Source organism: Callionymus lyra, chromosome 3 (assembly GCF_982586985.1).
Source record: "Callionymus lyra chromosome 3, fCalLyr1.hap1.1, whole genome shotgun sequence".
In the NCBI taxonomy this organism is placed as follows: domain Eukaryota; kingdom Metazoa; phylum Chordata; class Actinopteri; order Syngnathiformes; family Callionymidae; genus Callionymus; species Callionymus lyra.
This window is the reverse complement of record NC_141820.1, coordinates 11,878,302-11,893,880: the sequence shown is the minus strand read 5'-3', so window position 1 is coordinate 11,893,880 and position 15,579 is coordinate 11,878,302. Positions and strand designations below refer to the sequence as shown.

At 37.5% G+C, this 15,579-nt stretch overlaps 2 protein-coding genes across 2 annotated transcripts; both read left to right on the top strand.

Moving 5' to 3' along the window:
• The first annotated feature begins 2,310 nt into the window (after positions 1-2,310).
• On the top strand, positions 2,311-12,612 carry oscp1a (organic solute carrier partner 1a). Its single transcript, XM_087785696.1, has 11 exons — positions 2,311-3,735; positions 8,709-8,820; positions 8,914-8,949; positions 9,175-9,329; positions 10,570-10,878; positions 10,946-11,049; positions 11,856-11,984; positions 12,046-12,094; positions 12,169-12,308; positions 12,374-12,428; positions 12,493-12,612. Exons 1-11 carry the CDS (start codon positions 3,724-3,726, stop codon positions 12,610-12,612), a joined length of 1,221 nt encoding a protein of 406 aa, XP_087641822.1. The 5' UTR covers positions 2,311-3,723.
• Positions 12,613-13,320: 708 nt separating this feature from the next.
• On the top strand, positions 13,321-15,579 carry lsm10 (LSM10, U7 small nuclear RNA associated). Its single transcript, XM_087785695.1, has 2 exons — positions 13,321-13,386; positions 14,946-15,579. The coding sequence occupies exon 2, from the start codon at positions 14,951-14,953 to the stop codon at positions 15,335-15,337; it is 387 nt and encodes a 128-aa protein (XP_087641821.1). The 5' UTR covers positions 13,321-13,386; positions 14,946-14,950; the 3' UTR covers positions 15,338-15,579.

Sequence of the window (15,579 nt, the reverse complement as noted above, 5' to 3'; positions counted from 1 at the left end):
AAAGCCTTTGGGACACGTCATCAGAAACCACATCTCGACCAATTAAACGCCTTCAGTAAGCGGAAATGGTTTAGTGGCGTCACGACACGTCAAGTCTTTTTTATTTACGTTATTCTTATTTTGGTACATTTCAGCACTAAAAATTACGAAGCCTTTTTGATTCAATATAAAAAAGACGAAGCCTTTTTAATTCAATATAAAAAAGACGAAGCCTTTTTAATTCAATATAAAAAATTACGAAGCCTTTTAAATTCAATATAAAAGAATACAAAGCCTTTTTAATTCCATATAAAAAAAATATGAAGCCTTTTTAATTCAATATAAAAATACAAAGCCTTTTAAATTCAATATAAAAAAATACGAAGCCTTTTTAATTCAATTAAAAAAAAGAAATAAGAAGCCTTTTTAATTCAATATAAAAAAAATACAAAGCCTTTCTATTCAATATAAAAAAAGAAGCCTTTTTACTTCAATATAAAAAAAATATGAAGCCTTTTTAATTCAATATAAAAGAATACAAAGCCTTTTTAATTCAATATAAAAAAAAATACAAAGCCTTTTTAATTCAATATAAAAATTACGAAGCCTTTTTGATTCAATATAAAAAAGACGAAGCCTTTTTAATTAAATTTTAAAAAAAAAATAAGAAGCCTTTTTAATTCAATATAAAAAAATACAAAGGGTTTCTATTCAATATAAAAAAAGAAGCCTTTTTACTTCAATATAAAAAAAATATGAAGCCTTTTTAATTCAATATAAAATAATACAAAGCCTTTTTAATTCAATATAAAATAATACAAAGCCTTTTTAATTCAATATAAAAAAAATACAAAGCCTTTTTGATTCAATATAAAAAAGACAAAGCCTTTTTAATTAAATTTTTTTTAAAAAATAAGAAGCCTTTTTAATTCAATATAAAAAAATACAAAGGGTTTCTATTCAATATAAAAAAGACGAAGCCTTTTTAATTCAATATAAAAAAATACGAAGCCTTTTAAATTCAATATAAAAGAATACAAAGCCTTTTTTATTCAATATAAAACAATAAGAGGCCTTTTTACTTCAATATAAAAAAATACAAAGCCTTTTTTAATTCAATATAAAAAAAATACAAAGCCTTTTTAATTCAATATAAAACAATACAAGGCCTTTTTACTTCAATATAAGAAAATACAGAGCCTTTTTAATTCAATATAAAAAAATATAAAGCCTTTTTTATTCAAACAAGGTTGACATCAGAATCTACTGATTAATCATAAGATTTAGTTGAACATGTTTAAACTGCAGACGTTAAAACAAAGTTGATACTTTGTCATGAAAATATCTAAACTGATGAAGCAGTGATGACGTCGCCTGATCGTTTATACAAGTATGATCCAGTAACTCGGTACTCGTTTGGTTTTGTCTGGTGGCACTGTTATGCTGAATTTAAAAGGCTTTGAATTGTTTTATATTGAATTTAAAATGCTAGGAATTAAACAATATTGAATCATTGAAATCAAGATATAACAAATATTGAATAATTGAAATAATTTCAACCTTTCAATACTTAAAAAAATTAATTGAACCATTGAATGTTCTGCTGGCATTGATTTACTTCCATACCTCTGCACCAAAGTGTTTTTTTTATAGCCACTTTTTACTGATGTTTACTGACACAGCAGAACTTGATTTTGGAGAGAATAAACAACATTAGAAAAAAGGTAAAAATGTTACAAATAACACATTAAAGAACCACTTTTGCCTCCTTATCAAGCATCGACACTGGATTCTCTGGAACATCTTTGTCTCTTTCTCACCTCATGTTGCCAAGTGGGCATTTCTGGTCGTAAATATAACCCCCTTTTCTGCCTTTTGACACTCGCGCGATAAGCAACAACTTCCGGTTAAAGGTTTTCAAAATAACAGAACACGTGACAAAATAAAATAATTCAAAATAATAATAATAATAACTTTACAAGTGTAGAAAGGTTTTTTTGCTTTTGCTCAGCAAGATGGGAGACATTTAGAAACATCCACTGTGTTCTCTTGTCAAATAGGATACATTATTATTGAATTAAAGCGGTTGGTGATGTGATCAGAAAGGAGATTAATAAGGAGGTTATGGACCACCTTGTTTTCTGGAGAAAATATTTGAAAAAGGCATGAAGAGACATCATTCAGATACATGTAGAGAACCAGACTGAAGAGCAGAAAGAAGGAAAACGGTAAGAAAGAAGGCAGAATAATATCTGACGTACACTCATCGACTTCATCTCTACAGAAAAAAAAACTGGAGTCTTTTATTGGAGGTCAATGGTTAAACTTTATTAATACTGAAGAGGAGACAAGAGTCACAATGATTACAAACAGTCAAAGAAAGATTCATCCAAACACACGAGGATCATGTTGACGCCTCAGAGAGTCTCTGGCTGCACATCCGCTGACGCTGGAGACAGATCCGACATCTCCACTTCCTCCATAGGTACCGGGTGCTGATCTCTACTCCTGCTCCTCCAGAACACAACAACAACAATAACAACAACAACAACATACATCATGAAGATCACAACGCTGAGCAGCACAGACCTCACAAGATGGTGTTCCACCTCTGGCTCTCCGAACATTACAAGGGTCCTAGATGTGAACACACAACGTCTGCCTTTCATAATCACACACCAGAACTCTCCGTTGTCTTCCAGAGAGATGTTAGTGATCACCAGGCTCGTGTCGGAGTGGAAGATTCTGTCTTTTTGTCCTTGATATAAAACATGCGATTGTCTTCCTTCAGTTCTGTTTGTCTTCATGAACCAGAGAATGTCTTCACGCTGTTTGCGGTCGCCGCATTGCAGAGTCACGTTCTCTCCTCCGGTGAAGAACGCGTCAGCATGCGGGTCGGACTCAGGACACACAATCAGGTAGTAATAGGTATCCTGACCAATGCGATCACAGATGTATGTACCTGTTTGGTTCAAGGTCAGTGATGGAAACATCAGCGTGAAGTTGTGACTCTCGTCAATCTTCCTCCCTGATTTAAAGATACTCCACACATGGGGTTTGCCTTCACTGACGTCAGAGCAGTTCAGATCCAGACTCTCTCCCACCCAGCCGTGAATGTATTTCGATTTTATAGAAACGTAAAACTCTTTCAGTACGTCACAGCGCTGATGGTTCTTCTCCAGACAGTAATAATAGAACCGATCGGAACTTACGTCAATCGTTACCAGAAGAGATGATTCGTTCTTCCCTCGCTCTAGTTTGTACATTGAAGATGTTTCGTCATCGATTAAAGCTAATTCAACATTTTCTGTGCTGTGGTTGTCATAAAGTAAAGCCCACTGGACAATCTGGTTTGGTCCCACACCGTCACAGGTCAGCTCCAGTGTCTGTCCAACATAAGGGTTCAAGTACTGAAGTATCGTCATTCGTGTGTCACAAACCAGGAGAGTGGAGTTCCTCTCGTGCGTCACGTTGTTCTGGGTCCAGCACTGTTCTTGGTACTGACCCGAGTCTGAAACTTTCAAAGGGTAAATTTCATAAGAAGCTTCTCTCTGCAGGATGGAGTCATGATGCCGTGAAGAGTTCCACAGGAGTTTCTTCTCCTCACCACTCCATCTTGAGATCAAGCAGAAGTCATCAGCTGTTTGGTTCAGAAAGAAGTCATGAGAGTCTCCTTCGAACTTGAGGATTTCAGCGAGGATTTTGTCGGAGAAGAGCGCCACCAGCAGCAGGATCAGTGCAGCCATGTCTTCGTCTGTGAGTGCGAGTCGACTCTGCTGCTGCTTTATAATATAATATCTTTAGGACGATGCTCTGCATGCTACTTCCTGTCGGCTTTATCAGGTGTGAAGCATCAACAGAACTGTTCACATGGTTCAAAATATTTTAATGCAGTTCAGCTAAAAACATAATTATTGCTTCATTCAATTTACTTTTTCACTTTTATCAGTTAATTTTGCAAAACCTGGCACTTTTAAAAAATATTAACATCACATTGTCATAGTTTAAAGGCATATAATAGCATTAAAGTTCCGATGTTTTTTTTAAACTTATTTTCAAAATGACCGGCAAGTCGTCTTCGAAACAAACCAAAGTGAATCAAGTCAATTTCACAAAAGTGACCTCACCTTTAGCTGGTGTTTTGCTTAGCAATCTATTCGCTCCATGCTAAAGTGGAGTCTATTGGAAACTACATTAACCTTTTTAATTATATGTCAGTGTTCATGCCATTTGCTTCACTTTTGCTTCCTTGTCCACCGTCAATGCTTGATGTCGGCAACACTCCGATGGTGAGCTCCACAGCTTCACTCCGATGATGAGCTCCACAGCTTCTCTGACTTGATTCCATTTCTAGCCAAAGCACAAGTCAATAACCAGACAGACAAAAGCCAATTAACCTTGTGACTGTAAACGCTGACGTCCATTTTCTCCGACACTACAAATGTGTTCAGGGCGGCGACCCCCGACCCCTACTGATTAATGGGGACTGTGGATAGAGTTTCAGATTTCTTGGTACAGACATCTCAGAGGATTTCTCCTGAACTACAAACACCACTACAATAGTCAAGAAGGCCCAGCAGCGACTTTACTTTCTGAGGATCCTCAGGAACAACAACCTGGAGGAGAAGCTGCTGCTGTCCTTCTACTGCTGCTCCATCCAGAGTGTGTTGTCCTACTGTATAACCATAGGGTATGTTACTGCAGTACAGTGGACAGGACAGTACTACGGAGGGTCATCAACACCAGCCTCTGCACGCCCTGAATGACATCTTTACCTCCAACATCCTGAACCCTTGCTAACCTGTTTCTAACCTGTTCACCTGCCGCCCTCTGGTAGACGGTGAACAGGTCCATCAAAACTCGCACAAACAGACTCAAGAACAGTTTCTACCCCTCAGCTATACCTGAACTGAATAAACACAAACAAGGATCAATAAAGACATTTGTTCACACCACATGTCAGAGCACCTTGAAAAAAAAACATTGCACTTTTGATAAAGAGACAATATTATAAAACCTCTTACCTCTGCTGCTTCTCTATTTATCTTTCTTTCTTACTTTTTTATGCATCTTTTTAACCCGTCTTTGATATTTTAACTTGAAACATGTCGTAATTTGCACCGTCTGGATGATGCACTTTAATTTGGTTGTACTATGTGCAATGACAATAAATTCTGATTCTGATTCATTCAGTGCAGAAGGAAGAAGAAATGTTAAAACATAATTATGGTTCAAATCATTTATTTTCACACACAGACAACACAAGATGTGTTTGTTATATGAAAAATAGATTCAAACATATTCATAAATTCAGCTTTAACTTGGCAGATGAACATCGAGGTTTTTAGATTCAATCAACGACTATAAGTCAGAATAAGACAGATCTATAAGAATCACGCTTACAAAGAGTAAATCAGCGAAAGTGATTAAAAATTGTGGCACTTTATCAGTGGAAAGATGTACAACTTCCAGGATATTTAGTATTAAGATAACACCCTCTTGAAAAACAGTTGAGGAAAATGATTCCAGCCAACAGCGTGTAAACAACTTGAGGCAACAAAACTATTGGTGTCTGACACTAAAATATGTTTGTGTTCATAAAAACCAGAAGTATAAAAAAGCTACATATCTCTGGGGGATCAAAATAACGAGGAAACAGTCACATGAATGCACGTAGGCTTCACATGAATCTGATAAGAACGCACGCCATCATGCTTTTAGGTGCGAAGAAGTTGATGAAATATAAAATAAATATAAACATTTACACCGGAGCTCGTCTGAACTCCTTTACAACAGTGTGATCCATTTAAAAAATATATTTAAAAAGAACAATTATAAACTGTTGATACAGTCGGAATTTATGTTTTTTTATTGCATTTGTTTTCTGATCAAGAAAAGGGAAAACATTAGGATTTATTAAGAAGAAATTGCATCAACATCTTGCAATCTCTTTACCATCAGCAGCTTCTCGCCTACGATTGGTGGAACTGGACGAAGAGTCAACGTTCAGCTAAATACATAATTATTGCTTCATTCAATTTACTTTTTCACTTTTATCAGTTAATTTTCGCAAAACCTGGCACTTTTAAAAATATTAACAACACATTGTCATAGTTTAAAGGCATATAATAGCATCAAAGTCTTCCGATGTTTTTTTTAACTTGTTTTCAAAATAACCGCCAAGTCATCAGTGAAACAAACCAAAGTGAATCAAGTCAATTTCACAAAAGTGACCTCACCTTTAGCTGGTGTTTTGCTTGGCAATCTATTCACTCCAAGCTAAAGTGGAGTCTAGTGGAAACTACATTAACCTTTTTATTTATATGTCAGTGTTCACGCCATTTGCTTCACTTTTGCTTCCTTGTCCACCGCCAACACTTGATGTCGGCAACACTCCGATGGTGAGCTCCACAGCTTCACTCCGATGGTGAGCTCCACAGCTTCACTCCGACGGTGAGCTCCACAGCTTCTCTGACTACAGTAGTCAAGAAGGCCCAGCAGCGACTTTACTTTCTGAGGATCCTCAGGAACAACAACCTGGAGGAGAAGCTGCTGCTGTCCTTCTACTGCTGCTCCATCCAGAGTGTGTTGTCCTACTGTATAACCATAGGGTATGTTACTGCAGTACACTGGACAGGACAGTACTACGGAGGGTCATCAACACCAGCCTCTGCCCGCCCTGAATGACATCTTTACCTCCAACATCCTGAACCCTTGCTAACCTGTTTCTAACCTGTTCACCTGCCGCCCTCTGGTAGACGGTGAACAGGTCCATCAAAACTCGCACAAACAGACTCAAGAACAGTTTCTACCCCTCAGCTATACCTGAACTGAATAAACACAAACAAGGATCAATACAAATTTGTTCGGACCACATGTCAGAGCGCCTTGAAAACAAAACATTGCACTTTTAATAACGAGACAATATTATAAAACCTCTTACCTCTGCTGCTTCTCTATTTATCTTTCTTTCTTACTTTTTTATGCATCTTTTTAACCCTTCTTTGATATTTTAACTTGGAACCTGTGTCGTAATATGCACCATCTGGATGATGCACTTTAATTTGGTTGTACTATGTGCAATGACAATAAATTCTGATTCTGATTTATTCAGTGCAGAAGGAAGAAGAAATGTTAAAACATAATTATGGTTCAAATCATTTATTTTCACACACAGACAACACAAGATGTGTTTGTTATATGAAAAAAGATTCAAACATATTCATAAACAAGAAGAAGAACAACAAGAACACAGCCAGATAATATTTAACAGCACCTCTTCTTGTTATTTTTGTAAATATTTTGTATATATAATATGGTGCAGAATTCTATTTTATTCTATTTCGATTTTTTTCATTTTATTATTTTATTTCTGGGTGTTTTTATTTGTTTGTATATTGCTCTGCTGTTTAAACCGAATTTCTCCTTGCGGGACAAATAAAGGATTCTGATTCTGATAAATTCAGCTTTAACTTGGCAGATGAACATCGAGGTTTTTAGATTTAACCAACGACTATCAGTCAGAATAAGACAGATCTATAAGAAAAATGCTTACAAAGGGTAAATATGTGAAAGTGATTAAAAATTGTGGCACTTTATCATTAGAAAGATGTACAACTTCCAGGATATTTAGTATTAAGAGTTTGTGTTCATAAAAACCAGAAGTATAAAAAAGCTAAATATTATCTGGGGGATCAAAATAACGAGGAAACAGTCACATGAATGCACGTAGGCTTCACATGAATCCGATAAGAACGCACGCCATCATGCTTTTAGGTGCGAAGAAGTTGATGAAGAGCACGTGTCTTTGTTGGGCCTCTTGAAACTTTATTCATCTCATCTCTAACTGATATAAAGAGGTAGAAAAACTCCAAAAACACGGTTATCAACGCATCAGTGATGTGGACGATGATGAACATGGCGGCAGGAAAAACTCTCACGTTTCGTTTCTTTCTTTGAAATGTTTCGCAATAATGGCTTTAAAATATACCTGATTTTTGGTATCATCCAGAACTTCTTATATGGGATTGCTTTGTCATTTGTCAAATCATGTATTATTATTTTATTTTTTTGTTTGTTTATGTTATTGTCTTTCATCACGTAATCATTTTTTTCAGACCTGGTGAGTGAACATCTAATTTTATATGGCACCAGTGTATTTATGATTTCAATTTTGTTTAAAATAAATAAATAATAATAAGATATATATTTATTTTTTAATAATGTTAATACACGTATTCGTTAAATGACACAGCTATTTGTTAAACAATACTAAATCTAACTCTTCCTTATATTTTACTCCCGTTTATTTAATATTTGTACATTTCTTAGTGATTTAAAATTATATAACATTTTTTTTACCTCAAATTAAATAATCCTAAATTCAATTTTTAGGCCACATTTAAATGCTGAGTAATTTAATTTTTTTGTACTATAATGGATAAATAGTTGTATTAATTGTAGTCGTAGTGGTAACATTTCCCCAACAAATACCGTACAGTAACAGTTTAACTCAACGTCATTCTCATCCCAGCCAATCGGCTTCAATCCTGTTACAGCTGATCCTCTTCCTGACCACCTGTCACCTCTTAGTTAGAACAGCTTTGAACAAGCCTTGCATTGCAATTGACCATGTCGATGCAAACACAACAACCGGAAGACAAAATGCACTTTTATTCCTAAATACTTTCATTTGCACTTTAATTGGTTTCGTTCACTTGAGCTTCAAGATGTCTATGAGGACTGTACCTCTGGTCGTCATCAACCTAGGAGGGGAGATGCTGTACGTCCTGGACCAACGTCTTAAGGCTCATTGTGCTCCAGAAGACAATGCAGACAAAGGTATGCGACTAGATTGTCGGTAGAATTTAGACATTCTTTGTATGCAAAGACAACATGCTGCTTGCAACAAACTCCTCTGTCTTGCACCGATAGCAGCGGGAATGTGGTCGGAAAAAGACAGGAAAAGAGGTATGTATTTTATTATTTAAAAAAACATCATGGAAGTTGTTAAATAATATACAATATACAGTATGCTTGTTGTATGTCAAACTTCCAGTATATAAAGACTTGAATGTAATACTGCTGGTTGTGATTAGCATTAGCACACACAAGAGAGGTCATTGAGTACAGTATGAAATTTTATTAATAAGAACAATAAAGTCACAAATTAAATGTTTCCGTCTTTCCCCACAGTCATGAACGACATCGTTGCGACCATGTTCAGTAAATCGTTCGTGGATCAACTCTTTGGACCTCAGCAGATTTATTCTCACAGAACTCTGAAAACTATTTTAAGTCGACTGGCACATTCATCAATTTTAAGACTCAGCGTCGTTAGCATGGACAAGGTAAGTTGCTTACATGACAATGGATAGATGGATGGATGGATGGGTAGGTAGGTAGGTAGGTAGGTAGGGAGTTAGGTAGGTAGGTAGGTAGGTAGGTGGGTAGGTAGGTAGGTAGGTAGGTAGGTAGGTAGGTAGGTAGGTAGGTAGGTAGGTAAGTAGGTAGGTAGGTAGGTAGGTAGGTGGGTAGGTACATAGGTAGGTGGGTCAGCGGGAGGGTGGTTGGTTGTTTAGGTTGGTAGGTAGGTAGGTTGGTAGGATGGTAGGTATGTAGGTAGGTAGGTAGTTGGGTAGGTAGGTAGCTAGGTAGGTAGGCAGGTAGGTAGGTAGGTAGGTAGATAGGTAGGTAGGTAGGTAGATTGGTAGGTAGGTAGGTAGGTAGGTAGGTAGGTAGGTAGGTAGGTAGGTAGGTAGGTAGGTAGGTAGGTAGGTAGGTAGGTAGGTAGGTAGGTAGGTAGGTAGGTAGGTAGGTAGGTAGGTAGGTAGGTAGGTAGGTAGGTAGGTAGGTAGGTAGGTAGGTAGGTAGGTAGGTAGGTAGGTAGGTAGGTAGGTAGGTAGGTAGGTAGGTAGGTAGGTAGGATGGTAGGATGGTGGGTAGGTAGGTAGGTAGGTAGGTAGGTAGGTAGGTAGGTAGGTAGGTAGGTAGGTAGGTAGGTAGGTAGGTAGGTAGGTAGGTAGGTAGGTAGGTAGGTAGGTAGGTAGGTATGTATGTATGTATGTAGGTAGGTAGGTACGTAGGTAGGTAGGTAGGTAGGTAGGTAGGTAGGTGGGTAGGTACATAGGTAGGTGGGTAGTTGGGTGGGTGGTTAGGTTGGTAGGTGGGTAGGTAGGTGGGTAAGTAGGAAGGTAGGCAGGTAGGCAGGTAGGTAGGTAGGTAGGTAGGTAGGTAAGTAGGTAGGTAGGTAGGTAGGTAGGTAGGTAGGTAGGTAGGTAGGTAGGTAGGTAGGTAGGTAGGTAGGTAGGTAGGTAGGTAGGTAGGTAGGTAGGTAGGTAGGTAGGTAGGTAGGTAGGTAGGTAGGTAGGTAGGTAGGTAGGTAGGTAGGTAGGTAGGTAGGTGGGTGGGTGGGTGGGTGATTAGGTGGGTAGGTAGGTGGGTAGGTAGGTAGGTAGGTAGGTAGGTAGGTAGGTAGGTAGGTAGGTAGGTAGGTAGGTAGGTAGGTAGGTAGGTAGGTAGGTAGGTAGGTAGGTAGGTAGGTAAAACAAACTAAATCCGTTGCATACCAACCCTTATATTCCTTCACAGCTGTTTGAGTTGATGATCATGGCCTTCAAGTACCAAGTGTTTCAGTGTCCACGCCCTAAAGATCTGCTGCTCATCACGTACAACCACATGGACGCCATCAAGCAGCTGGTCAAGGACACGCCCGCGGTGCTCAATCAAGTGCAGGGGACTCAAAGGAAGTTGATGGAGGTGATACTTTCTCATGTTTCCGAAAACACAGTGAGCAAACGTACGTCTGTCTCCGTGCAGGAATACTCGTCGCTGACAGAAGGTGAATTTCAACTTCTACGACAGACGATGCTCACATTTCTTCAAGACAGTCACATCCGCGTGAGTCCATGTCTTCTTCACGTCTCTGTGGTTTTGATGATCAAACTTGTCTGTGGGTGTCTTTCAGGTGTCGGTGTTCCTAAAAAACAAAGTTCAGAATCCCAACGGACGCTTTATTGTGTCGACTGGAGGACCTGTACCTCATAGGGTGGACGTTCCAGGGATAATAAGGTATGAGAACATACCGACTGTACTATGGAAGTACGTCAGTGTCCTCGGAATTTAGAATGGTTGAATTCAACATTTAAATTCTTTAATTGAAATGTTGTTTTTTAAGCATTTAATATTGATTTAATACTTCGATTCCATCATTTTTACATTTACACAAAATTAATAAGTTGTTTTTTAAGTAGTCCTCTGGGCCAGAAGCGTGTTCAGGAACCATCAGTAGATTCTGATCCACGGACCTCAGAGCCCGAGCTGGGATGTAAGGCTGGATCAGATCACTGATGGAAGGTCTGACCATGAATAGATCTGAAAGTAAGAACCAGAATTTTAAAATTGATCCTGAAAGAAACTGGCAGTCGGTGAATAGTTTTAAGGATTGGGGAATTGTGAGTTCTTCTACTAGAGCAGGTCAGAATTCTCGCTGCAGAGTTTTGTATCAACTGCAGGAGAGACAACTCCAGATTGAGCCGATCTTGTGACTGAATACATTTTGAACTTTCAAACTGGTTTAACCAGAAACCAGTTTTAAGATTATTTGAGCTTTTTTCTTTGTGCAGTTTTTTGTCAAACAAATGAAAACGTATGGCCCTTGGGCCAAATCTGGCCCGCAAAGTCATTTTATGTGGCCCACAAAGATCCCAAACAACATATTTTATTCTTGGTCTTATTATGTCAAATTTTGGCTTAAAACTTGGGTGTAAAAAACTTGTTTTTAATTCTGCCAAAGCGGTAAATGACACCAGAGGTGAATTAATCTTAATTCATTTTGTTGATGATCTGGATTTCTTGATCACCGATATCTGTTCCAGGACGTTCCACAGCAACGGAAGAGAAAAGCGACGAAGCGAGTTTCCCTGCGGAGGAAGTTACGGCCGAGCGCTCAAGGAGGGTTCGCTGGAGCTGCACGGGGACAGAGTCACGACACTGGGGTTGAATATGTACGGATTGAATCCTGGACAAGAGGCTCCAAATAATCTCTAACAATCCGTTCATTCGAAGGTTCTCGGACGTTCCCGTCGAGGAGACGAAAACATGCTCCTCCGGCAAGGTCTTCTGGTTTTCATCTGGAAGTTGGTTTCAACCAAACTAGCTTTGAGGTGGTTTTCAACCGTGTGTCGACAGGAGACAGACGACACTCCGAACCTTCTGGCCAAAGAGGAGCTGAACCTGCTGGCTCGCCTGATGGGCGGATTGAAGGAGGGGCCCGGTGACCCCGACTTTCAGATCGATCTTTTCGCTTCATTGCTGCAGGAGGACGAGACGTGAGTTTCGACTTGTACTTTCCTCAGACGTGAAGATGACTTGTGTTCCTCCTCCTCCTGTGTAGGGGGCGCCCCGACTCGCCCGACGGGTCCAAGGTGGTGAACATTCAGGCCACTCAGGTAACTCGGGGAGAGTAAGTGGCGACATTTTTAGTTTGATGCCTTTTTTTTTTTTCTCTCGTAGGATGAACAGACCGCAAATGAACTCGCAACCATCGCCAGCCAGTTCGCTTCACTACATCAACCCGGAGTTATGAGCGACAACAAGGGAGATGACCTTTTAGCCATGATGGACGACCTCTGACGGGGAGCATCCTGACCACCCCCAATCCCCCAGTAAATAAAGACATGTCTAATTTAATTATTTCCATCTTATTAACAAAGCAACATCAACACATTCCCGAAAATATTTTTTGGACAAATTATTATTTGTAGAGTTTCAAATACTAACTGAATACAAATTAATAATGTTCATTTTTAATTTTAATTAATAATTTCCTCAATTGACAATTAAGTTATCACACTGTTTTTTTTGTTTGTTTTTTTTTACAAAAAAAAAAGAATTGAAAGAATAAAAAATGCGATTATAACAGAGTAAATTGAACGTATAGAAGATAACGAGAATATTCCAAAATGTTAATTAAATCAATTATAATTTTTCAAAACCAATAATCTGTCTAGTATATGCTAAAAGACAAGTCAGGAACCTACATGTGTAATATGTTGAAACATCATATTGCGATACACGATTACAAAAAAACATATATGTTTGAAATGATCAATCAGTTGAAGAATTGACAACGCGATAAAAACGACTAATATAATCTTTGCCAAACTGAATTTATTAATTTTAAATAATATATTTGTGGCGCAATTAAAGTCCAAGCGCGTCATTTTTTTTGTAGTTTAAACGGTTAAGAGAAATAGCCGTGATGTGTAGGGCAAAATAGCAACCAGCAGGGGGCGGTAGCACTATATAATTTGAACCTACCGATGACGTCATTTCCCAGTACTTCCTGGTTGTGTTCTCGCGCGGGAACTGATGTCAACAAAACCACGCGTCAAGAAACCAACTCTGGTAAAATATGTTTTATTTGTATTTTAAATACGTTTTAAAAGGTTTTTTATCTTCAATATGGTTCGTCTGCACGTGACTTGGCACTTCCTGCTTCCTATGAGCACGTGACCTTTCTGTCTGAGTGTTTTTAAACAAGCTTTGATATAATATGTTTTATTTTACTTAAACTTCGTTTAAGCTGTTGATGAATCACCCTGTGCTACTTGAACAATTTATCTGTTGTTATTTGTCTTTTATAATCCAAAGAATTTAGGGTCATTTTATTGGGCTATTATTGTTATTACAAATGTGTCAATATAAACTGTATATATATGTATGTATCTGTACTAGAGTTGGGCGATATTGTCGTTAACGATTTTCTCGTATAGTTTAAAATAAATTATTCTTGATTTTTGTATTAAAAACGCCAGTATTTGAAGAGAATTTTAACATTTTATTGAGGTAAAACAAACGACAAAGCAAGAACGTGAGAGCAATTTACAAATAAATACATATAATAATAATAATAATAATATTAAAACAAATTCTCTGAACACGTTTTTAAAAAACAAACTTCCATTTAATAACAAAACAATTTGAATAAAAATATTATTAATAATAATAATATGATTTTCTACAATGCTGGAGACCTTGATTTTTAGTTGTATACATTACTGGTAGTTTGGAAATAAATAAGCAACATTTTCAAAACATAGACCTGGTCTGGCGGATTTACAGACAAATCCTGTTGCATGAACACCAATTAGTTCGATTGTATCATCTTGTTCTTTCTCTTTATTTCTCTTTGTTCTTGTTCTTATTTTATTTTGATTTATTTTTTATTAAAAGATTCTGTATTTGCTGTGGCTAGTTGTAAAAAAGGGATCAATACAGTGCTACCTACCTACTGTCAAGTGTGTAAATGGGGTCGAATTGTGTGTTTTGGCAGTTTTACTTGATAGTGGACTTTGTGCACATTTATAAAAAAAATTACTTTACAGTGTTAAATTACAGTGTTGTTTACACTGTACAGATACACCTTTTGAGTCAGTACATCAGAATATAACATGTATTTTAATATAATTTAATTCCATAATTTAAAACTACATTAAAAGAGTGAAGTTGTTGTTGTATTTTAATGAATTTAATTAGAAACTAATATATCCAAATTTATTGATTTTTCTACCTAGAATGTGATGTTATTTCCCCTAATAATTAAAAAAGAAACGTTATAAATTCCAATACTTTTTAATTAGTAGTGAGCGATTCTTGAATTATTGGAATTGGACTATTAAACTCTGTGTAAAAAAAACAATAACAACTGAAACGAGTTGTTTAAAAACCGAAATAAGTTTAAAAATCTTCTTTTTTTTAAATAGTAATTCAAAAAACTTCAAATTCAAACTTTTACTATAAAATACAAAAAACAACGATTGAATTCAATTGTTAGAATATGATTCAATGCTTAAAAAAATCTACAATATTTCCATTAAAAAATGAAATTTTAAATATATATAAATGTACTTCTATGTCGATGTTGATATTGTCCTAAAAACAAACACTGTTGTCGTTGTCACCAGCATCCATGGAGTCTCCGGACGCTTCCGATTACAGCAACGCCTGCGTCCTGAACTCCATCCAGGAGCGCGCCATCACCGAGAACAGCATGGTGGTTCTGCTGCAGGGCCTGGCGGGTCACGTCACCACCGTGGACCTGAGGAACGAGAGCACGGCCCGGGGCCGCCTCGTCAACGTGGACGCCTACATGAACGTGCGCCTGAAGGAGGTTCTGTACCGGGACCGGCACGGGCGCCTGGTCAAGCTGGCGGACATGTTCGTCACCGGCAGGAACGTGCGCTACGTCCACATCCCCGACAACGTGGACATCATCAAGACGATCGAGGCTCAGCTCGCCAAGATCCACCGCGTTCGGAACTTCACGAAAGGGAGGAAGGAGTACCCCAAGAAGTAGCTCAAGATCATCTTTACCGAAGCTTGAAGTTGCAATTTTTTATTTGGCAAAGATACGTTTTATTTTGAAGGAATACATTTTTATTTATAATTGGAAGAATCCCTGAGGATTTTTGCCTCTAAAACAGTCAAATATTCCATCTTTGTCGTCTCTTTTACAGCTTTTTGTTAGGATGTGTAAATAATGTCTTCATGATTTTGTGTTTTGTTTCAGTTACTTGACAATAAATGTATATAACTTTG

Coding starts and splice junctions, on each gene's coding strand:
- oscp1a (XM_087785696.1), top strand. Junction 8,950..9,174: donor GGAAAAAGACAGGAAAAGAG/GTATGTATTTTA, acceptor CTTTCCCCACAG/TCATGAACGACATCGTTGCG. Junction 12,429..12,492: donor TGAACATTCAGGCCACTCAG/GTAACTCGGGGA, acceptor TTTCTCTCGTAG/GATGAACAGACCGCAAATGA.
- lsm10 (XM_087785695.1), top strand. CDS start 14,951: ATGGAGTCTCCGGACGCTTCCGATTACAGCAACGCCTGCGTCCTGAAC.